Source organism: Talpa occidentalis, unplaced genomic scaffold (assembly GCF_014898055.3).
Source record: "Talpa occidentalis isolate TD23 unplaced genomic scaffold, MPIMG_talOcc4v2.1 talOcc4.7, whole genome shotgun sequence".
Lineage (NCBI taxonomy): Eukaryota > Metazoa > Chordata > Mammalia > Eulipotyphla > Talpidae > Talpa > Talpa occidentalis.
This window is the reverse complement of record NW_023605083.1, coordinates 132,781,077-132,802,255: the sequence shown is the minus strand read 5'-3', so window position 1 is coordinate 132,802,255 and position 21,179 is coordinate 132,781,077. Positions and strand designations below refer to the sequence as shown.

The window sequence follows — 21,179 nt, the reverse complement described above, 5'->3', positions numbered from 1 at the left end:
ACCGCCTGTCAGTACAGGGCTCTCTGCCCCACCCCCACCACGCCTGCGCAGGCATGGCCCAGGCGAGGCCCTCACCACCTGCCAGGGGGCGCAGAGGCCAACCGCTCACCTGCAGCAGTTCAAACCAGATGGTCTGCGGGCTCTCAGCTGAGCCGTAGTTGAGCTCCAGGCCGGGGCTCTCTCTGTCATCCAGGGGGCTCATCAGGTGGAGCCTCTGCAGGTCCTTCAGGGCGATGGAGCGGCATGGTTTCTGGGGAGCAGAGACCGCAGAGTTGGGCCCTCTCGGGAGGGGTCAGTGTGGGTGGTGGGTGAGGAATGGCCCAAGGGTGCCCACGCCCACCTGCTTGCTGGGGTCCAGGAGGACGAGCTGCTGGCGGTTCAGCCCCAGAAGGCAGGGCCTGGGCAGGCCGGGCTCGCTCGCGCGCAGCACCGTGTAGATGGTGTAGCCAAACAGGGGCAGCTGGCTCATGGCCTCTGAGGACGGAGGCAAGGGTGGTTCTAGCCGCTGGGGCCCTGGGCCCTGCCCTGCTTGAGCCCCAGGGCCGGTGCACGTGTGGCAGGACCCGTGGCCCCCACTCTCCACTCCTCCCACCTCCGGCCCAGCAGCCCCCTTGGCCCAGACCCACCAATGAAACCGATCTGTGCCTCCTGGGAGCTGGAGCCTTGTAGCTGCCTCAGCTCCAGGCCCACCAGGTTCTTCAAGGCGGCCACGTCCACCTGCTCTAGCAGCGGCTTCGGCAAGTAAGCCAACAGGTCCTGCCTGGGGCACAGCTGGCCGTCAGGGCTGGCCAAGAAAATGAGCCCGAGGCTTCTGGGGGTGGGACTGGGGTCTGGACCTTGCCTTGGGAAGTGTGGGGAGGGGGACAGGAGTGCCTAGCCCAACTCCGCAGGCCCTTCTGCTTAGAGCCAGACGGGGGGCTGGGATGGAGGGTAGAATTGGGACCTCTGTCCCCTGGGACCTTGGAGGAGGGAGCAGGGGAAGGTGAGCTGAAGGGGAACCCTTGGGATGGGCGCCGAGTTGGGCCTCAGCATCAAGAGGGACGAGAGGGGCCTCCCTGGTGGCGCAAGGAGTTCAGAAGCAACCTATGAAGCTGTCCGCAGCCTCTGCAGCACGAGTTCGATTCCCGGCAGGCCAGGGAGCTACCCACATGGCGCTGCAGACCTCTCCTGTCTCCCTGCTGCTCCCCTCAGCAGTGCATTTCAGTAGATCCACCTGCTCTGCTCCCCGCTCTGTCTCTGGTGAGTCCTCTCACCCCCCAACACCTCTGGTCTATACCCCAGCTCTTGTATGCATACATAAATCAAACCTTTAAAAAAAAAAAAAACGGGTGAGAGGGTGATGGGAGGTCTGGGTGGCCGCCTGCACACTCACTCTGAGGGGGCGTCCTTGTGGGCCTTGCTGAGGTGCTGCAGGGCAGCCAGCCTGGCCAGCTGGGCATTCTCGTGGGCGCTCACCGGCAGCTTCCCCTGCAGGTAGTCGCACAGCACCTGAGAGGGGAGAGGGGTGAGGGGGCAGCTGTGTGCCCAGTCTCCCACCAGTTGGTGGCTCCCAGGACACACACCCCTTCCTGCCACCATCCCTTCTTGGGGGTAGGGAGGCTTGGCGCCCACCGTGAGCAGGGCTGACCTGGTTGTAGTGGGTGCTGACGTAGGTGGGGTTGTCAAAGTGCAGCTGCGTCTCCCAGCAGAGCCTCCTGCAGTGCAGGCTCACACCCTGCTCCACCGCCACGCCGTTGAGGTACTCTTGGGGCCGCAGGGGCCGCACCAGCTGGACTGCAGGGGAACCCAGGGCCTCAGCTCACCCACCGCCCCCAGCCTGCCCCGGGCGTAGAGAGCCCCTACAGAGGAGGCCACCTCCCCGAGCCCAGCCTGGCCGCCCTCCCTCCCGGGCAGGTGCTCGCCTTCTTCTTTGATGAGGAAGAGGGCAAATTCTCCCGCTTCCTGGGGGTCCGCGATGCCCATCTTTCCACACAGCTCCTCCAGCACCTCTGCCACCACCTGGACACGTGGACAGGGCCTCAGGGATCAGGGCTGGCTGGGGCCTCCCCAGAATGGATGCCCGTGACCCCTCTGTCTCCCGGGCCTCGCGTGCCCCACCCCTCACCGTGAAAGTCCGGACGTTGGTCTTGTAATCCACACCCCCGGGCAGGTGGACTACAAGCAGGCGGGTCATTTGCCCTTTCTGCAAGGCGGGTTGCAGCGTCAGTGCCCCAGCGGACAGAGGCCCCAGCTCTGCCCCCGCCCAGGTTGTCCCAGTACCAGGAATGCCTGCATCTCGCCCGGGTAGGGCAGCCGCGGGCGCCCCCCATATTTGACTGTCTGCTGAAGGTGCTTCTGGCTGCTCCGGGCCAGCTCTGCAGAGAGGAGCCGGGCTGGGGTCAGGGACTCTCCAAGCCCCACCCCAGGCCGCCCAGACCCTGGCCAGGAGGGCCTCCCTCGACACCTTGGCTCAGGCCTGACTCTTGCAGGAACGTGGTCACGTAGGGCATCAGCATATCTGATGGCAGGAAGAAGCCGGTGAGGAGGCTCAGGAAGCTCCAGCCCCTGGCACAGCGTTCCCTGCAGTGCAGAGAGCCCGGATTCAGGCCGGCCAGACCATGACACCCCTGGCCCTGAACCCCCTCCCAGTAGCCCCCTCACTCACGGCTGGGGGTGTCCCGTGACTTGCTTGATGACCTGGCAATAAATCTCATCCCTGAGGCTCTCCTCCCGACACAGCTGGGAAACAAGGAGGGCAGCAGCGGGTCAGGGGCGACGGGGTGGGCGCAGGCCCAGCGCTGCTGGGCGGTGATGTCAGGGGGAGCCCCGCCCACAGGCTGGGGGCCAAGTCAAGGGGACTCCAGAGTCACCTCTCGGCTATAGTCTTGCCCGGCTCCAGCACCCCACGCCCGGGCACGCGCCCTCAGCCCTGTCCTCTCCGCTGGCTCCGCCCGCGGGGCCTCCGTCTACGCGGGCTCCTTCCGTCAGCGCCTGCCTCCAGCCAGATGCCCCCCCTGTATCCCAGAGCTTCGCTTGAAAATGGAGCTCCCAGTGCTCACACGTGCGAAACAGACCCCCGCGCCAGCCCAGCCTCACCCTCGCCGGCTCCCGCGCCACGCTGGTCACTGCGCTGCTCCAGGCTGCCCTGACAGCCTCTCTCACGGCCACGCGCCGCTCTCCAGCCAGCCTGCTGCTCTCCCTCCCTCCCGCGACCTGCGCCCCCGCCGGGCCAGCACCGCTCTCACCCCGGGCCAGACCACCCCGCACGCAGGCCGAGTCTGCCAGTCCCTCCGTGGCTTCGCTTTTCTCTCAAAAAACCCGAGTCCTGACCACGACCTCTTCGTGCCTCTTCAGCCCCGGCCCCCTGACCCGGCGGCCCTGCTGGTGCCGAGGCTCATCTCCTGCCAGGCCAGCACACGCCCCCGTGACCGGGCCTCCCTCCCTCTCGGCCCCAGCGTCACTCTGTCACCAGCTGCTGCCAGTGGCAGCCTCTTCCCCCGCTTGTCCTTCTCCACAGCGCTCGCTGCTGGACACATTAACCAGGGTCCACCACCTTCCCCACAAGACTGGGGGTCCCGTAGACACCCCGGCCGGCAGGTAGCAGGTGCTCAATAAATACCTTGAGATGACTTGAAGGAACCAAGACGAAGGGAAGGAGGAGGGTCCCATTCAGACCCTGGCCGGGGAACGGGCCCCCGGGCCCCACAGGGACTCCCCCCCACGCCCCGCCCCCCACCGTGCTCTTCACCTTCAGCAGCTCATAGACAAGGTCCATCTCGTCCTTGCCTCGGGGCTTAGGCTGGTCCCCCATGAACTGCATCAGAGCTGCGGGCAGGAGAACCCGGTGAGCAGGACGGGGCCTGGCCCTGGCCCTGGCATCTCCCGCCATCTCAGGCCTTGCTCAGAAACCGCGTGTGAGCGGCAAAGTGGCCACTTTACCAACGAGGAGACCGGGCTTAGAGATGCTGTGGGCACCCACAGCCGCCCACCGCCACCCCTCCCCTCCGGCCCGGGCTGGGGAAGTGGCCAAAGGCCCAAGGCCACCATGACCCGCCCCCAGTCAGCAACCCCAGGAGGGACAGCGGCCAGGCGCCGAGGGACAGGGCTCCGCAGGCAGGACCCAGGGTCCCGGGGCCACTCACCCCGGAAGCTCTCCACAGCCTGTCTGCTGGTGTCCTCGTTCTCAAAGCTGATGAGCGACTGAGGGATGGGGGCCTGCCGCCAAAAAGGCTGGGCTGAGTCTGGGGGCCGGAGGGCGGGGTGCACCCACTGGCCGCTCCGCTCCGCCTGCCCCTTTACCTTGGTGTACTGCACCAGGCTGGCCGCGCCCTTCCCCTCTGCGCCTGCGCCTGTCTGCTCCAGCCTGAGGGGCAGAGGGAAGCACAGCCTGCTTGCTGGGCCCCGGGCTGAGAGCACCAGCCTGGGCGCCCGTGCGGGAGGCCCCCTTCAGGGAGACCAAGGGCAGACGGGCACTCACAAGGTCGGGGGCTTCCGGAAGTATTTCAGGGCAAATTCCTGCATGGTGTAGTGGTGGGAGTCCTCGGGCAGAGAGGGGGAAGAGGGCAGGCTGGTGGCCTCCAAGTGGTCACTCTGGCTCTGGATCCAGTTGTAGTCAGGGTGCTGGGTGCACAGGAGACCCGCTGCCACTGGAGCCCCACCGCCCCACCCCCCCAATACCTGCCACCTGCCCGGCCCGGCCCTGCCCGGCTCGGCCCAGCCTGGCCCGGCCCGAGGGACAGTGTGAGTGAGCAGCCACCGGCAGCCAACAAGGTCAAGAAGTGTTTATTGAGCATCTGCTAGGGCAGCACTGGACTAAGTGCCACGGGGGACACAGGGGGAGGCACGGCCCCGCCCCCCGTCCCAGGAGTCAGGGTCTGACCGGGGTGACAGGCAAGACAGCAGGAGAGGGCGGGGCCCGCATCGGACCCAGCGCTGCCCACCAGGGCAGGGGTTCCTGGACTGCTCTGTGGCCGCCGGGCCCCTTCCGTCCACCACTCCTAGTTGGGCCTGGCCTCCTTGCCGGTCTGCCTCACCTCCGGCGCCCTGTCCCTCTGAGCCAGCCCTGGCTCCCCACTCTGTGACCGGCTCCTGTGCCGGCTGCGCCTCTGCTCGGGCGAGAAGGAGAAGTCAGGAGCCGCGGCCGGCTGCACTAGGTCCCGGGGAAAGAGTCCGGAGTGGCCCCCGCTCGAGCCAAACTGCCAGCCTGGAAGGCAGCCAGGGACGACGTGTCACCCACCTGGCCGGGCCCTCGGCCCCCAGAGGTCCCACCGTGCCGCCAGCTCGCCGGCCCCCAGGGACACCTTGCTCCAGAGTGGCCACGGGCAGCAGCTTGATGAGGTCCCCGCGGTGGAAGCTGAGAAGGCTGCAGTCGTCGGTGACGTAGCTCCGCAGCGCAACCACGTAGCCCGAGTCCTGCAGGCCGGCGGGAGAGTGGGCCCGAGCCGCCAGCCAGACAGCACCCCCGCCCGCCGGCCGCATGCTCCAGCCAGACCTCAGGTCGAAGGACCCGGCCTGACCTCCAGCCCCGCCCGGCAGCTCAGGGAGCTTGGCTGACAGCCCCCAGGATAGCCAAGCCCGTGGGGCCTGCATGACACACGGGGAGGCCCCAGACCCACGCTTGCCTTTGTGAGCTCTCGCAGGAACAAGTCAACCATGGCCTTGATGGCGCCCGCCCGGGGCGTGTGCAGCAGCAGTTGCTCGCTCTTCAGCACCAGCGCCAGGGTGGAGGTACCCGGACACTCCACACTCAGCACATCCGCAAAGCTGTGCAAGGCGGGGGGCGTGAGTGGGGGCCAGCCCGCCGCCTGTCCTGCCCTCCCCCAGCCCAGGCTCACCTGTATGAGCAGAGAATCTTCAGCTGGTTGGGGTGGAGGCTGGAGCCTTGGGTCATCTTGAGCAATCTCAGCCCGCGGTGGGACACCCCCAGCAGCTGCACATCGCTGCCACTCTCGCCCTGTGGGGTGAGTCACAGACAGGCCCCTGGTCCCCCTGCCCCGGCCAAGACATGGGGTCGGGGGGGCTCTCTGTCCTTCCACTGGGGACCCCCGCCAAACCCACCCCACAGCCCCCAGCAGAAAGCCTGCACCGTGAGCGGTGGGGTACAGGCTGGGGTCCTGCCATCGCTGGCCCTGCGCCCACTCCACTGACCGAGACGGGGAAGATGCGGGAGAAGTAATTGGCCCAGTTGTCCCTAGCGGCCATCACGATGCGCTTCTTGACACTGTCCTCCACGGCATAGAGGGAGTCCAGGCCCACCTTCAGGTCTCCTGCGGGAGGAGCAGGCCCAAGCTGTCCTCAGGCTGCCTTGCAGCGGGGACCCCAGAGCTTGAGTCCACTCAGCAGGCCCAGCCCCCAGCACCCCAGCTCCCTGGCCGGGCCGGGACCCTACCCAGCAGGTCTTTCATTTTGCGCCTCTCATCCTGGGAGATTCGGATGCAGGACTCAGCGAAGGTGTCCCGGAGGATCTGGGGGCAGAGCCAAATGGTCACCCCAGGCCCTAAGGTCGGAATCCGCCACAGAAGAGCCACGAGCTGCGATGCTGGTGAGCCCCACGGGCATGGGTGGAACAGGCAGGACGAGGGGCCTCCCAGCCCTGGGGCCACACTGGCCCAGAGCACCCACTTGCCCCCTTGTGCCCCTCCATGCGCCCAGCTGAGATAAGCTGCCCTGAAGAGACAGAACTGGTGGAGGGTGGGTTACTCGAGCATTCGGGGGAACAGCGGTGTGGTCTGGGAGTCTCCAGAGGTGGCAAAGGAATAGCAGCCAGTGAGCACCTGCTGTGTGCAAAGCATGTGTGCTCCTGCTGAATACACTTGACTGGTAATCCTTGCTGCAGGCCAATCGGGGACCTGACTTCCAGGGGTGTTATGAGGATACACAAAGGAAAGCAGGACCAGAAACCCACAAGTGCCCCATAAGCCTGGCTGGATGGTGCCCCTCCCACAGCTGGGAGCTGCCTCAGGGGTGGGCGGGGGTCTGCGGCCTGCACCAGCGGGCAGGGCTCACCTGCTCACAGAGGAGCCTGAGGCAGTAGGGGTGGCTGAAGTTCTCCCTGGGGTAGAACACCTGTGGAGGGGAGAGGGCGTGGGGCTGGGGAGGTGGCCCAGCACCTTGATCCTCCCTGGTCTGCAAGGGTGTGGGGAGGAGAGGCTGGGGTGCCTGGTCTGCCCCCCAGGCCTGCCTCCGGGCCTACCTCCTTGCGTAGGAAGAGCTTCCAGGGTGGACTGGCATAGGAGAAGCTCACGCTGCCGGAGGGCACAAGCAGCTGGGTGGAGACCCCCCGGTCCTCCATGGGCTCCCTCAAGCCTGGCAGGGGGAGCATCAGGTGAGGAGCCACCAGGCCCGGAAGGAGGCGGCGCGGTCGGCCCCTCGCTCTGCCCACAGCCCCACTCCGGCCTCCAGCTCTCCCTGATGGGCGTGGCCCTCCCTGACTGGGTCAGCAGGGCCAGTGAATTCCTGAAGGAGCTGTCAAGTCTGGTCAGGGACAACACCCTGGGTGTGACGGTCCCTCCGTGCCAGACAGGCCCCGAGGTGTCCAGACCCTGCCCTGGGCGGGAATGTGGAAGCCCGAGCTGCAAAGTCCAGAAGCTGGAGCAGCTGACCTTGGCCATGAGTGCCAGGAAGCTGTCAGCTGGGCATTCTGCAGCCACCGGCCCTGGGGTTCCTCACCTCGGGGCTCGGCTGAAGGCTTCCCCGGGTCCTCTGGTGGAGGCAGTGGAGCTGGGGGAGGTGGGGGAGCCAGGGCAGTGGGTGGGGCCTTGCCAAACAGCTGTTGAAGGGGCCCCTGCTTCTCCTTGATGGTACTGGAGGGCCCGAGCCGTCGCGGGGACTTGGGTCGAGGGGCCACAGGTGGTGGAAGGCCCTTCCCGGGGCTGGGGGACAGCGCCTGGGGAGGCGCAGAGAAGGCACACAAGTTGTATCCAGGGGCGAGACCAAGTTGACCCCAGAGTCTCAGACCCCCTGCAGAGCAGCTGTGTCCTGGAGGGGACCCGATGGGGCCTCACCGGAGAGGGGGAGTGGGCACCATTGATCCCCAGCTTAGCCAGAGCCTCATCCTTGGGGTCGTTTTTCCTCGGGAAAGGTTTGGTGGGCTTCCTGGAAGAAGGAAGAGGTCATGAGTCCACAGGGTGACTCCCCAAGGGGCCGCCACCTGAGCCCCCCACACCTGTCCCCAGGAGCACCTGGGCGGCTGCACCGGCACGGGCACGGGGGCGGGCCGGCTCTGGTACATGCGGATGATGTTGCGGATCTCCTTGCTGGGCTCCTCCCTTGCTGCGGGGCCTGAGCTGCGAACCACAGCTCTGTCCTGGGCCGGCCCCTGGGGCGGCCCCTCGGCGGGCTCTGCCTCAGCCTCAGCCGCTGGTGTAGCTCTGGCCCCTCCTCGGGTCGACGGCTTCCTCGCTGCGGGGGAGGAGGAAGGGACGGCGTTGGGCAGGAGAGGAAAGACATGAGACCTGTGCAGACCTGCAGGACCCGGCCCTGCCCTCCCCCTCCCCAGCACCTGCTCTCGAGAGCTCCTCCTCCTCGTCCTCGTCCTCGTCCTCCTCCGCCCCCTGGGGGATCTGCACCTTGGCGGGAGGCTTCGTTGTCTTCACCTTGAACTGCTGCTGCCCTGCAAGTGCCCCAGATGACCCTGGCAGTTACTCTCCACCGGGCCCACCCATCCGGGCCCCTGGACAGGCCGCACGAACCCAGCAGAGCAGAATGAACCTGCGGTGACCGAGCCTCAGCTGGGTCACTGCCCGAGTTTCTGCTTGGGCTTGCCACCCCCGTGTCCTCACCCATTTTCTGGAAATAGTCCCGTTTCTGCTGGAAGCTCGTGGGTGTCCTGTCTTTGGGCTCCTGTGCGGTCTCCTGTTGGCAGGAAAGGAAGAGAAGCGGCTGACCTGACCGCAAGCTGCTGCTCTGCCAGTGAGGCCCCTGGGATCCCCAGGCCTGGGGCCCAGACACATCTCGGCATCTCTGCTCCCTCCACCTGTGTCTCCCGCCACGCTGCCCTCACCCTCCGCCTGGCCTCGGCTCCTCCACCGCCGCTGGCACCCACCCTTTCCAGCTCCCGCTCGGGCTCCTCCTGAGAGACCAAGGGCTTCTTAGACTTGGGGGTGGTGGTCGGGCACGGGGCTGAGGAGGCTGCCTCAGGAGCCTGGGCCTGGGCCTGGGCCTGGGCCTGGGTCTGGGCCTGGCGCTGGCGCTGCTGTGCCTGTTGCTCCAGGGATAGGCTCATGGCCTGGGTGGTCATCTGCTGGGCCTGAAGCGGGAGGGGGGTGGGTCGGATACATGCAGCCTGCCTCTGTGCCCCCTGAAGCAGCCCTGGCGGGGGCAGGGGCGAGGCAGCTCCTGCCCTCACCAGGATCAGCGCCTGCTGGTTGATAAAGTTCTGCTGCTGGGCGGCCAGCTGCCTCGCTTCCAGGCTGGGCAGCATGGGTGGTGGCTGCTGCGGGGGTGGCATCATCATGGCTACAAGAGTGGCACAGGTGGGCAGGGTGGGTGAGCACCATGGCTGAGCCCACAGCCCTCTGCCTGCTGTGCCCTCTGGGGCACTGGCAGGACCGCCCCTTCTCTGTCCCTATCTGAGAGGGACCCTGGGGCCTCCCTGTCCAGCTGTACCTGGCATCATGGGCATGGGTGCAGGCATCATGGCTGGCTGGTATCCGGGCATCTGCATCATCCCTGGGTACACTGAGGGAATATGGCCCTCCCAGGTCGGTCCTACCAGGGCCCCGAAACTTCCTCCCTGCAGCCCCAGGCAAAGGGAAGCATATCTGCCACCAGGGTGCTGGGCTGGGGGAACCGGCTGGCGCTCAGCCTATACTCACCCATGGGGTAGCTGCCCTGATGCATGGGCCCCATGGAGCCCCCGCCCTTCATACGGCCACTCAGAGCCTGGCCTTGCTCCAGATCCTGAAGGGACAAAGATCACAGAGCACAGGGTTGCACTGGAGGCCCGGGAGGGGTGGGCGCGTGTGTGCAGGATACTCACGCTGTAGCCTGGGGAGAAGACTGACTCAAAGAGGTTGTCCACGAAGCCATCCAGGCTCCTCGGGCTCCGGTACTCACCTTTGGGCCAGAGGAGATAGTGTCACCTGCTTGGGGGACACTTATCCCTGTTCCCAGCACTCTGCCAACCTGAGTGTGCCCACTCTGGCCTTACCTGTGTGGCCTCTGCCAGGCAGCATTGGGGGTGGACCTGGAGGGGGGCCTGGAGGCAGTGAGGGGGCCTGGATGCTGGGGGCGGGGGGGATGTCCTTGGTTCTGCAGGAGACAGTGGGCCCAGCTAAGACGGTGCCCAGGCCGAGGCAAGGTGTAGAAGCGGCCATGGGGGTTGTCCCAAGGGGGCGAGAGGAGGCTCAGGGGGAGGGATGGAGCCCATGGCAGCCCCTGTGACCCCAGGGTGCTCCAGGGCAGGGATGGGGCAGGCCAGGAGCAGTGGTGCTGGAGCAGGGGGAACCTACAAGTCACGAGGGGCGATGGGGTAGCTGCGGGGCTCAGTCAGGTCCCCCAGGTCCTCGGTCTGGCCAATCAGGTCCAGGACAAAGTCACAGCCAGGCAGGTCCTGCCAGGAATCCCCGGAATGCAGTGACACGGACCAGCCACGAGGGGGCACCTCCAGGCCTCTGGGTGGAACAGGAGCACAGTAAGAGACGCCCCAGATGACCACCCTGGGGGCTGTGGAAGGGAAACCTGGGCGGGGAGCAAGCTGGGGTGCTCTGACTGCCCAGTGCTCCCGAATTTCTACCCCTTTTCCTGAGACATCTCTCTGATGCTATGGACCGAGTGACCAGAATCTGGACCTTGGGTGTAATCTCTACTCCTCCCTCCTTGAACCGACTGTGCACCCTGCCCATTTGCCCCCACCCCTTGCCCCTTGCCCCCCATATCCCCCGTTTGGGGGAGCAGGTTTTGGATTTGCACCTACAGGGGCAGCTGCAGGAGGGGCATGCACGCGTGGCTAGGTGGACACAGGGGCACAGGAGGAGGATAAGTGTCCACACCTCTCCCATCCCAGACCCCCACACCTGCTCTGAAGGATCCACCCAGCAAATTGCTCCCCCGTGGTCCAGGACTCCACCTCGGCCGAGTAGCAGTCCTCTGCAGGGACAATGGACAAGTGAGGGCCAGCGGGACCCCGACAGGAAGGGGCTGTTGTCCCTAGAGAGTAGGGGGCCCAAAGGCAGGCTAGAGGGGAGGCCAGGATCATGGAGGGGTGCGGCAGGAGGGCTGAGGGAGGAGAGGCAAGGTGGGCAGGAGGTGGGCATCACCATGGAAGGTGAAGACGTCCAGGGCCATGCGGCCTCTCCGCCATCCCGCAGTCCACTCGAGCTGGGTGGGTGGGTGGGCCCGTGTGGCCCCGGGGGCCAGCTGCACCTGCTCCAGGGCCCCCAGCAGTTTGTGCTGGCACAGCGCAGCCATGCCCTTGGGTGCCTGATCTGACACAAACCTGCGGGGACAGCACAGGGCTGCTGTGGGGGCAGGGTGGCCGGCTGACCCTGCCCGGCCGGGCCCCGCCCTCCTGGCCCCTTACTTGAGCAGTGGCTTCTGCAGAGCCGGCCTGGGGGGGAAGGCACTGAGCAGGACGGCCATGAGGGCCCAGCCGCGCTGGTTTTGCTGCTCGTCTGGGTTGTGCCAGAGCTGGGCCACCAGCTGGCTGAAGAGCTCATCCCGCAGTCCTGGCCGGCGCTGACCGTGCCGCACCAGGTATGTGCCTAGGGTCTGCTCCTGCCAGGGCGGCAGGGACCCATCCTTCAGGAGCCACAGCATCTGCAGACACAGATGAGGTGAGGGCAGGACAAGTGTCCAGCCAGCACTCAGGAGCCAGGGCCCAGCCCAGCCTGCCCTGTCCCCGAGGGGTCACTCACCACCTTGTTGATATCCAGGGCTTGCTGGGGGTTCTCACCGTCCAGCCGGGTCAGGGGCTGGGTCAGTGTCTGCCCAGGGTGGGGCAGGGACGGTTCCTGCAAGAAAGGAGGTGACGCAGCACCTGAGCAGAGGCTGGTCTGAGCAGCGCCCCTGGGGACAGAGCAGGGAGCCCCAAGGGAGGGGGAGGATGGCCGGGAACACCGCCTTGAAAGCGCATCTTCGCTGCTCTTCCCAATTGAAAAATTGATGGAGGGCCTCCCTGGGGTGCAGGAGTTAAAGACAGCACTATCAAGCTATCTCCAGCCACGGCAGCACGAGTTCGATCCCTGGCAAGGGAGCTACACACAAGGCGCGGCAGACCTCTCCTGTCTCCCCGCTGCTCCCCTCAGCAGTGTGTTTCAGTAGATCTGCCTGTTCTGTTCCCCGCTCTGTCTCTGGTGAATCCTCTCACCCCCCCACAACTCTGGCCTGTACCCCAGTTCTTGTATGCATAAATACATAAATCTTAAAAAAAAAATCGATGGTGATGCCTGCAGAAAACTCAGAACACATGGAAAAGGAGACAGAAGAAGGCACACGGGTAGCGAGCCACCGTGGAGATATCTCAGCCTCCCTTTCGGAGTTTCTGAGCGACCACTGTGTTGTTTTTCTGCGCAGTTTTGGATCCCACTGCATCCGACACCACAGCCCGGCCGTTTCCTTTGCTCTAAGGACACAGCTGAAGTGACGGGGCCATGCCAAGGGGGTCGCAGGGGTGTGGCACCAGGCCTCGCCTAGCCAGCGAGGCCTTTAGGTGAAGGGATGTTTTCAGAGCGAAGCAGCCCCAGTGACAGGAGGGGGAGGGGCAGGGGTGGGTACAGTTTCTAAGGGTGCCGCGGAGTCTACCCTCTGGGGAAGCATGGGCGTCACCCACGGAGCAGAGGCCTGGGGCGCCCACCTGAAAGCTGGTGGAGATGAAGCTGGAGAAGGGGAAGCGGTCGATGTCCGGCGGGAGCGTCAGGTTGGCCCGGGCAGGCACCTCCGGGGGCAGGGACTCCATGATGCTCTCGGCCAGGGCATGCTGAGAGCCTGGGGCAGCGCCAGAGACAGCCCAGACAGAAACTCCCAGGTGAGTGCCGGCTCCGTCCCTCCTCCAGCCTCCCATTAGCCCAGAGGGAGGCGAACAGCAGGCTTGGGGAGCCCAGGGCACCATCAGAGCCACAGCAGGCAGATCCCCTGCCAGGAGGGGGGAGGGGCTCATGGCCAGAGAGAGGCCAATGGACACTCACCTTCCGCTTGCTGCAGCATGACGGCCAGCTCGGCCGGGATCCCCATGCGCCCCAGGTCCTGGCAGAGGAGTAAGTAAGAGGTACTGGGGCGGGGGGTCAAGCGGCCCAGTATGCTGCTCACCCCCAGAACTGTAAACTCCTCCCAAGGAGCCTAGCCATTCAAACAAACAGGGTCTTGGAGCTCTTGAGGGGTAACCAAGGGCACCCCATCCTCTTCTCAGAGGACACAACAAGGCCCCAGAGGACAGGAACCAGCGGCACCCCTGGGGCCCCATACTTTCCCTCAAGCCCGGTTCAACTGGTGGGCACCCCTCCAGCATCCAGGCTACCTACCATGCTTGGCGCTTTTTCAGCGATCCCCCCGCTGTGCTGGCTGCACCAAGGCCTGGGCTGCTGCGGGACATGCAGGAAGAGCCGATGCCCCGTGAACAGCCCCCGCGAGCCTCACAGGCCAGCTGCCCCTCCTGCTCTCGGTGGGGGGGCGAGCCCCAACACCAGCAGAGGAGCAAGCACAGGCCCTGGGGACCCCTGGGCCGCCAGAGCCCTCACCAGCCTCAGCCTGTGGGCGCCACTGCCTGTCTGCCAGGGTACCGGGAAGTGGGCAGGAAGGAAAGGAATCATCCCGGGACAAAGTCCAGCAGGGAGGGACTGGTGAGGGGCAATATATGGGCATTGACCTTTGAGCCGCTTTATGGCCCTCCAGGTGGAGTCATCAGGCCAGAGAAGGGAGTGGGTGGGCCCCCAGGGAAGGCAAGGCACCCAGAGAGGGAGCGGACCGGGCCCAGGGCCGGAGGGCAGCACTGGGATGAAGGAAGGCAGTGATGGCCTGGGCGGCCCACCGGCCTGGCTTCTCCGTGGGGTGCCCAGTGCGGAGCCCCACCCAGGTCTGCACCTGCAGTTCCTGGCGCCTCCGGAGCAGGGGCCGAGCCACCAGCAGGACGGTGTTCAGCTGCCCCAGGGCCGCCCGCCGCCGCAGGTACCGCTTCCTGGAGGTGGGGAAGTGGGCGTGAGGGTCTGCAATGGCACCAGATCCTCCCAGCTAAGACATGTAAGAGCTGCCCCTGGGCCCCAGAAGGCCACTCTGGAAGAACAGGGACCGCAGGCTGTTTAGCCCACGGGGCCAGGAGCACAGACCCTGCACTGAGGACCTGCAGACGCCCCCTTTCCCCCAGTGTTCACGTATCTGGTATCCCCTGCTGCTCACCTGGGTCGCTTATCTGAGTCGTGGTGTCAGAGAAGTGACCTCACCTCTCTGGTTTAGTCTCATCACTTGTAAAGTGAGGCTGATGGGCGCGCCTGCCCCGCTGTTGGATCAAGGAATGAACATAGAAGCAGCGGGACATAAAAATGACAAAATGCCATCACTGGAAATCTCACAGGAGATCCCAGAAGGGACAATGTTCAAATAAAATGTCAGGATTTGGAGCCCCCCCCCGGAGGTGCAGGGGTTAAAGCCTCAGCACTACGAAGCTATCCACGGCCACTGCCGCCTAAGTCCAGTCCCCAGCCAGGGAGCTACCCACACGGCGCAGCAGACCTCTCCTGTCTCCCTGGTGCTCCCCCTCAGCAGTATGTTTCAGTAGATACACCTGTTCTGCTCCCCACTCTGTCTCTGGTGAGTCCTCTCACCCCCTGCACCTCTGACCTACACCCCAGTTCTTGGATGCATAAAAAAGTAAAATAAATCTTTAAAAAAACCAGAATAGGCAAATGTATGAAGACAGGAAGTAGGCTGGAGGCGACCAGGGAAAGAGAGGGCAGGAGCCACAGTCCTGCTGGAGGACACCTCAGCAGCGGGCCCCATGCGACAGCGGCCCCGCAGGCTCCCGGCGGCCCGGGCGTGCACTAGCCAGACAGCCAGGTCTGAGCTGCGCCGCACAAAGCTCACACCACCGATCCCCTGGGAAGGCTTTCCCAGAGTGCACCCACGTCATCCGGGGGTGACCGTACCGCTGAGGGCCACCGAGTTTCTTCTGGTGATGAAAACATTCGGAGACAGCAGTGACGGACGGTCACTCCCCGGCGGCCTCCCAGGTGGCCACTGCACCGCCTTCATTTTGTTCTCAGCACTTTTAACATCATGCTTGGGGTGACTGCAGGCCGACTGATTGTCTGCATCTGACTACCCAGCTAGCCTGGGGGACCCCATTTCTGCCCTCACCCCAGTGACCCAGGGCAGCTGGAGATGAGCCAAGAGCTGTCGAATGAGGGGGCCGAATACACTGTGACAGCGACTGGAAGGGAGCTGAGGAGGGGGAGGGGCCAAGAGGTGCAAAGAGCCTGGAGGGCCTCCCTGGTGGTGCAAGGGGCCTAAGCACAGCACTACGAAGCTATCTGCAGCCTCTGCAGCACGAGTTCGATCCCCGACCAGGAAGCTGACCCACATGGCACAGCAGACCTCTCCTGTCTCCCCGCTGCTCCCCTCAGCAGTGGATTTCAGGGGATCTGCCTGTTCTGCTCCCCACTCTGTTTCTGGTGAATCCACACCTCTGACCTGTACCCCAGTTATTTTTTTTAAGATTTATTTATTTATTTATGCAAGCACTGGGTACAGTCAGAAGCGCGGGAGGATGAGAGAATTCACCAGAGCCAGAGTGGGGAGCAGAACAGACAGACTGACGAAATATAGTGCTGAGGGGAGCAGCGGGCGTGGCAGGAGGGGTCTGTCGCACCATGTGGGACCCCTCGTCCTGCAGCCGGGGATCGAACTGGTGCTGCAGAGGCTACGAGCAGCTTTGCAGCCCAGCGCTCAACGGCTGCACCACCAGGGGAGGCCCTACCCCAGTTCTACCACCCCCTGCACCCAGTTCTTATATGCAGAAATAAATAAATCTTTAAAAACATTAAAAAAATAAATAAATAAAAGATCGTTCTTGCTACACAGTGGAGGACAGACTATCAAAGAGGATGCGCAAGGAACTGAGCCTGCAGTGGGCTGTGTGGTCTCAGCAGTAATGAGCTTCTCGTGACTGGGGGTGTCCAAGCACAGTTGGCTACATCTCCCTGCCCCTGTCCCGCCGCCTGGAGGAGGCCCACAGTCTCACCCCACCCCCCGCAGACCTGGCCTGGAGCCCACGCACTCGCGCCTGCATCCGAGGCAGGAGGCGGAGGCGCTGTCGGGAGAGGCAGGTGCGGAGGCCTCGGTGCAGGATGAGCAGGGCCTGGGAGCGCCGCTGGGCCCACCGCTGCTCCAGCTGCTGCCAGCCTGACACCTGCAGCAGGACCTGGGGGCAGAGGCTGCGGCTGAGGCCACTGGGCCCACCCTGCTCTTCCCCTCAGGCCTCGGCTTCCTCCCTGCCAGCCAATGCATCCTCCTGGGACCCCAGGACACCCGCCGCTGAGCACTGTTCCATCTCCGCCCAACAGAGGGACCACCAAGTCCTGAGTTTGTCCCTGTGTTCCCCAAAATGCTCCTCTCTCTCTCCACCCCCGCCCCCTGCCACGCACACCTACCTACCTGGGTGACGCCGAGGTGACAGAGGGGTGACTCGGGCCCCAGCACCTGACTCAGGATGGCACCACACCTCTCCCGGTCAGAGGAGTCTCCCTGCCCCTCTGTCCCCAGCGTCCGGAACCTGCCCCAGGACAGACAGCAAGGTGGGCACAAGGATGCACCTCCGCCTGTTGGACACCCCAAGCCCCTGGGGGGTCTCTGTTCAGTCTCTAAGTCATTCGGACAATGTCTGGAAAGCTTCTGAATGGAGGGGTGGCGCGGGATGCAGGAGGCGTGGAGGGCGGAGGGCTCATGAGCAGTGAGAGGAGAGGGAGGGAGGGCAAGCAGGAGGGGGGAAGAGAGGAGAGGAGGAGGGGGCAGGGAGGGGAGGGAGGGGAGGGAGGGGAGGAGGGGAGGGGCAGTGCGGGGAGGAGGAAGGAAAGGAAAGGAGGGAGGTAGGAGTGGGTGCCAGGCCCATGCTCCTGGGAAAGAGGGTCTGCCAGTCACCCCAGGGGCCTTCCTGGTCAGCCCTAGCCCTGAGGCACCTTGACACTCAGCTGCACCATCCTGAGGCCCTACCTGGCCAGGAAGGCCTGGAAGGGCATGCGCACGGGGAAGTTGGCACTGCGGGTGCAGATCATCTCCAGGACACCGGCCTGGCGCAGCTGCTCTGCCACGTGGGCCACATCAAAGAGGCCTGGAAGCTGCAGCGATGGGACAGACCGGGGGGGCTGGACTCAGGGCCTAAGACTGTGGGGTCTGGGGCAGGGCAGGGCAGGGCCGGGTAGGAGGGCTCTGGGGCCAAGTGTGGGGAGCTCACCTTTCCAGGGTTGGGGTTGAGGCACTGGATAAAATGGACGTGGCTCCTGATGGGTGGAAGGGGGGGTCACCTGGGCACAGACCAGCCCCCCATCCAAGACCTGGGGCATGGGGGACACTGTTCTCACCTGCCCAGCTGGGCTATGAGGTCCCCTAGGGACTGCTGGAAGCCAGACGCCAGTGTGGGTTTGCCTCGCCGGCCCCCCGGCTGGGGTTCTGCCTCCTGGAACAGGCTGCCCACCAGCTACAGGGCGGGAGGCACCGCCTGCTCCATACTGCCGTGAGCTGGGGTGAGCCAACCCGAGGCGCCAGCCCCCAGCAGGTGCACCCACCCGGGAAGGGCAGAACGGGGGGACCGAGCGTGGGGGGTGGGGCCTGGGAGGGCTGGCAGGCACCTGCAGCTGGCTCTGGGCAAGCATCTCCACCACAGCTGGGTCCAGATGATCCCGGTTTCTGTTTAAAAACTTGTGAGCCTGCAAGAGACATTAAAGGGTGCGGGGAGTGGGGAGTCAGCTGGGTCTAGGGGCTGGTCCTTTTGAAGAATCCAGCCTCTCCCCTCTGAGTCAAAAGGCTGCCTTTGCCTCTTCAACAAATGGCACTGGAAATCCACATGAGAAAGGATGAAGTTGGGCTCTTATCTCCCCAAATATGAAGGCTAACTCAAATGAACGGATCAAAGACCTAAATCTGACACCTAAAACACCGCACCTCTCAGGAGCAAACCTAGAGAAAGCTTGGCATGGGCAATGATTCCTTGACTGGCAATGATGACGCCAGGCACATCACACGCACAAGGGAAAATAGAGAAACTGGACTTCCTGGACATACAAGACTTCTGGATACCTGGACACTGTTAGAGAGGGCAAAAAAAGAAAATCCCACAGAAGGGGAGAGGATAATTATTTATTGCTCAGTGATTAAAATCCAGGTTATGTGAAGAATTCCTACATCTCAGGAAGACATTTCTCCGACAAGACACACAAGCGCCAAGGCCCACCACAAACACACTCAGGGTCGTCGGCTCTTAGTGGAGACACAAATAATCAAAACTGCAGTGAGCTGTCACTCTAGGCATCCAGCCACGAGGATGACCACGACTTAAAAAATCAGAAGAGGGGGCTCCCTGGTGGCGCAGGGGCTAGTGTCAAGCTATCCGTAGCCACTGCGGCCAGAGTTCGATCCCCGGCCAGGGAGTGACCCACATGGCGCAGCAGACCTCTCGTCTCCCCGCTGCTCCCCTCAGCAGTGTATTTCAGCAGATCTGCCTGTTCTGCTCCCCACTCTGTCTCTGGTGAATCCTCTCACCCCCCATGCCTCTGGCCTACACCCCAGCTCTTGTATGCATAAATAAATAAATATTTTTTAAAAAGAGAGAGAACCAAAGGTGCAAACAACTCAAGTGTTTACAAAAGTGGTGTCAGGCCCCATCATGGAATATTACTCAGCCATAAAAAGGAATGAGCAAATGGTTGCTACAAATGGTTACGTGCTACAGACTGTTGAAGCTTGGAAACAAGTGAAGGGAAACAGGTCAGACACAAAGGACTGTGCATAGGCAGTGCAAACCATGACAACTGGTTTTCCTTTTCTGATGCAAGTCCCTGACTTAAGCTTTGACGTCCGGGTATCACCTCAAAGAGGGCCAGCTCGAGTAATCACAAGGCGTCACAGGACTGGATGAGAGCCTGGCCGCCCCCACCCCACCACCGTGGCTCTGTGTTGTACACAGAGTGGACCAGTGGGCTGACATGTCCTGCTGCTCCTTCATTTCTTTTTTTATGGTCTTTGTTCCCAAGCTTCCTGTGCCCCTCTTATGTTTTACATTCCCCGACAGTGAGCCCAGGAAACCTGAGATCCCCTCCCTGCAGTCCCAAGCCCACACTCTCCCCCTCTCCCCTCGACCAGTGTGGCCCAGGCGTGTTGCAAAATTTCCAGTAAGAAATCTCTATATTTTGGGCCTCCCCGGTGGTGCAGTGGTTGAGCGCTGGGTTGCGAAGCTGCCCGCAGCCTCTGCAGCACCAGTTCGATCCCCAGCTGCTACCCGGCCACCGGAGGAGGGTCCCACATGGCGCGCAGACCTCTCCTGCCGCCCGCTGCTCCCCTCAGCAGTGTCCTTCGGTCCTTCTGCCTGCTCTGCTCCCCGCTCTGGCTCTGGTGAATTCTCTCACCCTCCCGCGCTTCTGACTGTACCCAGTGCTTGTATAAATAAATAAATACATCTTTAAAAAAAAGAAATCTCGGGCCTCCCCGGTGGCGCAGCGGTTGAGCGCTGGGTTGCGAGGCGGCCCACAGCCTCTGCAGCGCCGGTTCGCTCCCCGGCTGCTCCCCAGCTGCTCCCCGGCCACCGGAGGAGGGTCCCACATGGTGCGCAGACCTCTCCTGCCGCCCACTGCTCCCCTCAGCAGTGTACTTTGGTCCTTCTGCCTGCTCTGCTCCCCGCTCTGGCTCTGGTGAATTCTCTCACCCTCCCGCGCTTCTGACTGTACCTAGTGCTTGTATAAATAAAAAAAAAAAAATAAATCTTTAAAAAAAAAAAAAAAAGAAATCTCTGTATTTTGCAAGTAAACAATCTCTATTTTTTTCAAAGTTTGCTGGTTATTGCTGAAGGGCATCTTGCAATCAGGATAAGAACCCCAAGATCAGTCTAGTCATAACACTGACTTAAAAGGGGAAATGTCTAGGGAAACCCACCCAAGCCAAGTGAGCGCCGCAGGCATGTGGCAATAAGCTGAGACAGACACAGAATGGGGTGTGTGTATTATGATGCCACTTCAAGATGCCTAGATCAGGCAAATTTACAGAGACAGAAAACATTTAATGGGTAGAGTTTCTGTCTAGGATGATGGAAAATTCTGGAACTGTATAGTGATGATGGCCGTATAACACTGCCCATGATGTAGATAAAGTCACTGAAGTATATACTTAAAACGGTCAAAATAATAAATTTTAGGTATATTTTATGACTTCTTTTAGGTGTATTTTTAAAAATTTATTTATTTATGCATACAAGAGCTGGGGTACGGGTCAGAGGTGCGGGGAGCGAGAGGATTCACCAGAGACAGAGTGGGGAACAGAACAGGCAGATTGACAAAAGTACACTGCTGAGGGGAGCAGCAGGCGAGCCAGGAGAGGTCTGCTGCGCCATGTGGGCCACTCCCTGGCTGCCCGGGGATTGAACTCGTGCTGTGGAGCCTGCGGACAGCTTCATAGGCTGCATCCCAACCCCTTGCACCACCAGGGAGGCCCTATTTTTTTTCTTCTTTTAAAGGCCACTTTGTTAAGTATCTAGTTTCTACATATGCACTCGGGTCTGTTATTGGACTTTCGACTTTGTTCCATTGATGCATCAGTTTATCAATGACGCACACACAGTTACTAGAAAAAACACCTCCATCATCTTTTGCCAGGCAATATCTTATAGGTTATCCTCAAACATTTCTTTTCCAGACCGCGCTTCAGGATAAATTGTTGAAACCCATTCCTCTCTTCTCAGAGAAAACCTCATTTGTTTTTGACTTGAATTGTAGTATTTTTCTTATCTGATAAGCAATCAACAATCTTAGGTCTCCCCAACAGAAATGGGACTTGTTTTCCACTTTTACATTTTCTTTTGTGACCTTCAATACAGTCTCACCGTTTTCTTTGTTTAATCTCCTCGTGTTTCTGGTTTGGGTAACTCCTGGGAAGTTTGTATTATTTCTCTACAAACAGAGCTTGTCACCACCTCCGGGAAACCTCTGACTTGCCCCACCAGTCTAGACTGTCCTAGCCTTTTGGCCCCGCCCTCTCCTTTTGGTGCCTCCTCTTCTGAGCAGGCATGCAGT

General features: G+C 62.5%; 1 protein-coding gene across 1 annotated transcript in view; it reads right to left on the bottom strand.

Annotated features, from left to right (window-relative positions):
• The window catches only part of MYO15B (myosin XVB), a 31,248-nt gene that overhangs the window by 575 nt on the left and 9,494 nt on the right, over positions 1-21,179 (bottom strand). Inside the window, exons 18-65 of the mRNA XM_054688624.1 lie at positions 17,751-17,828; positions 17,484-17,599; positions 17,357-17,402; positions 17,116-17,240; positions 16,561-16,678; positions 16,164-16,327; positions 13,996-14,089; positions 13,437-13,496; positions 13,104-13,161; positions 12,773-12,903; positions 11,835-11,930; positions 11,501-11,736; positions 11,238-11,416; positions 10,995-11,067; positions 10,431-10,592; positions 10,130-10,230; positions 9,959-10,035; positions 9,795-9,879; positions 9,586-9,657; positions 9,326-9,435; positions 9,023-9,226; positions 8,760-8,832; positions 8,480-8,590; positions 8,160-8,379; positions 7,983-8,073; positions 7,648-7,864; positions 7,172-7,284; positions 6,985-7,044; positions 6,368-6,443; positions 6,127-6,245; positions 5,814-5,932; positions 5,601-5,742; positions 5,280-5,391; positions 5,013-5,182; positions 4,457-4,599; positions 4,279-4,342; positions 4,122-4,194; positions 3,728-3,804; positions 2,645-2,718; positions 2,444-2,559; positions 2,260-2,354; positions 2,105-2,182; positions 1,902-1,998; positions 1,628-1,773; positions 1,373-1,488; positions 627-760; positions 341-474; positions 110-250 (exon numbers count right to left, since the gene is read on the bottom strand). Coding sequence (XP_054544599.1) covers positions 110-250; positions 341-474; positions 627-760; positions 1,373-1,488; positions 1,628-1,773; positions 1,902-1,998; positions 2,105-2,182; positions 2,260-2,354; positions 2,444-2,559; positions 2,645-2,718; positions 3,728-3,804; positions 4,122-4,194; positions 4,279-4,342; positions 4,457-4,599; positions 5,013-5,182; positions 5,280-5,391; positions 5,601-5,742; positions 5,814-5,932; positions 6,127-6,245; positions 6,368-6,443; positions 6,985-7,044; positions 7,172-7,284; positions 7,648-7,864; positions 7,983-8,073; positions 8,160-8,379; positions 8,480-8,590; positions 8,760-8,832; positions 9,023-9,226; positions 9,326-9,435; positions 9,586-9,657; positions 9,795-9,879; positions 9,959-10,035; positions 10,130-10,230; positions 10,431-10,592; positions 10,995-11,067; positions 11,238-11,416; positions 11,501-11,736; positions 11,835-11,930; positions 12,773-12,903; positions 13,104-13,161; positions 13,437-13,496; positions 13,996-14,089; positions 16,164-16,327; positions 16,561-16,678; positions 17,116-17,240; positions 17,357-17,402; positions 17,484-17,599; positions 17,751-17,828 — 5,496 coding nt within the window. The remainder of the gene's footprint in view (positions 1-109; positions 251-340; positions 475-626; positions 761-1,372; positions 1,489-1,627; positions 1,774-1,901; positions 1,999-2,104; positions 2,183-2,259; positions 2,355-2,443; positions 2,560-2,644; positions 2,719-3,727; positions 3,805-4,121; positions 4,195-4,278; positions 4,343-4,456; positions 4,600-5,012; positions 5,183-5,279; positions 5,392-5,600; positions 5,743-5,813; positions 5,933-6,126; positions 6,246-6,367; positions 6,444-6,984; positions 7,045-7,171; positions 7,285-7,647; positions 7,865-7,982; positions 8,074-8,159; positions 8,380-8,479; positions 8,591-8,759; positions 8,833-9,022; positions 9,227-9,325; positions 9,436-9,585; positions 9,658-9,794; positions 9,880-9,958; positions 10,036-10,129; positions 10,231-10,430; positions 10,593-10,994; positions 11,068-11,237; positions 11,417-11,500; positions 11,737-11,834; positions 11,931-12,772; positions 12,904-13,103; positions 13,162-13,436; positions 13,497-13,995; positions 14,090-16,163; positions 16,328-16,560; positions 16,679-17,115; positions 17,241-17,356; positions 17,403-17,483; positions 17,600-17,750; positions 17,829-21,179) is intronic.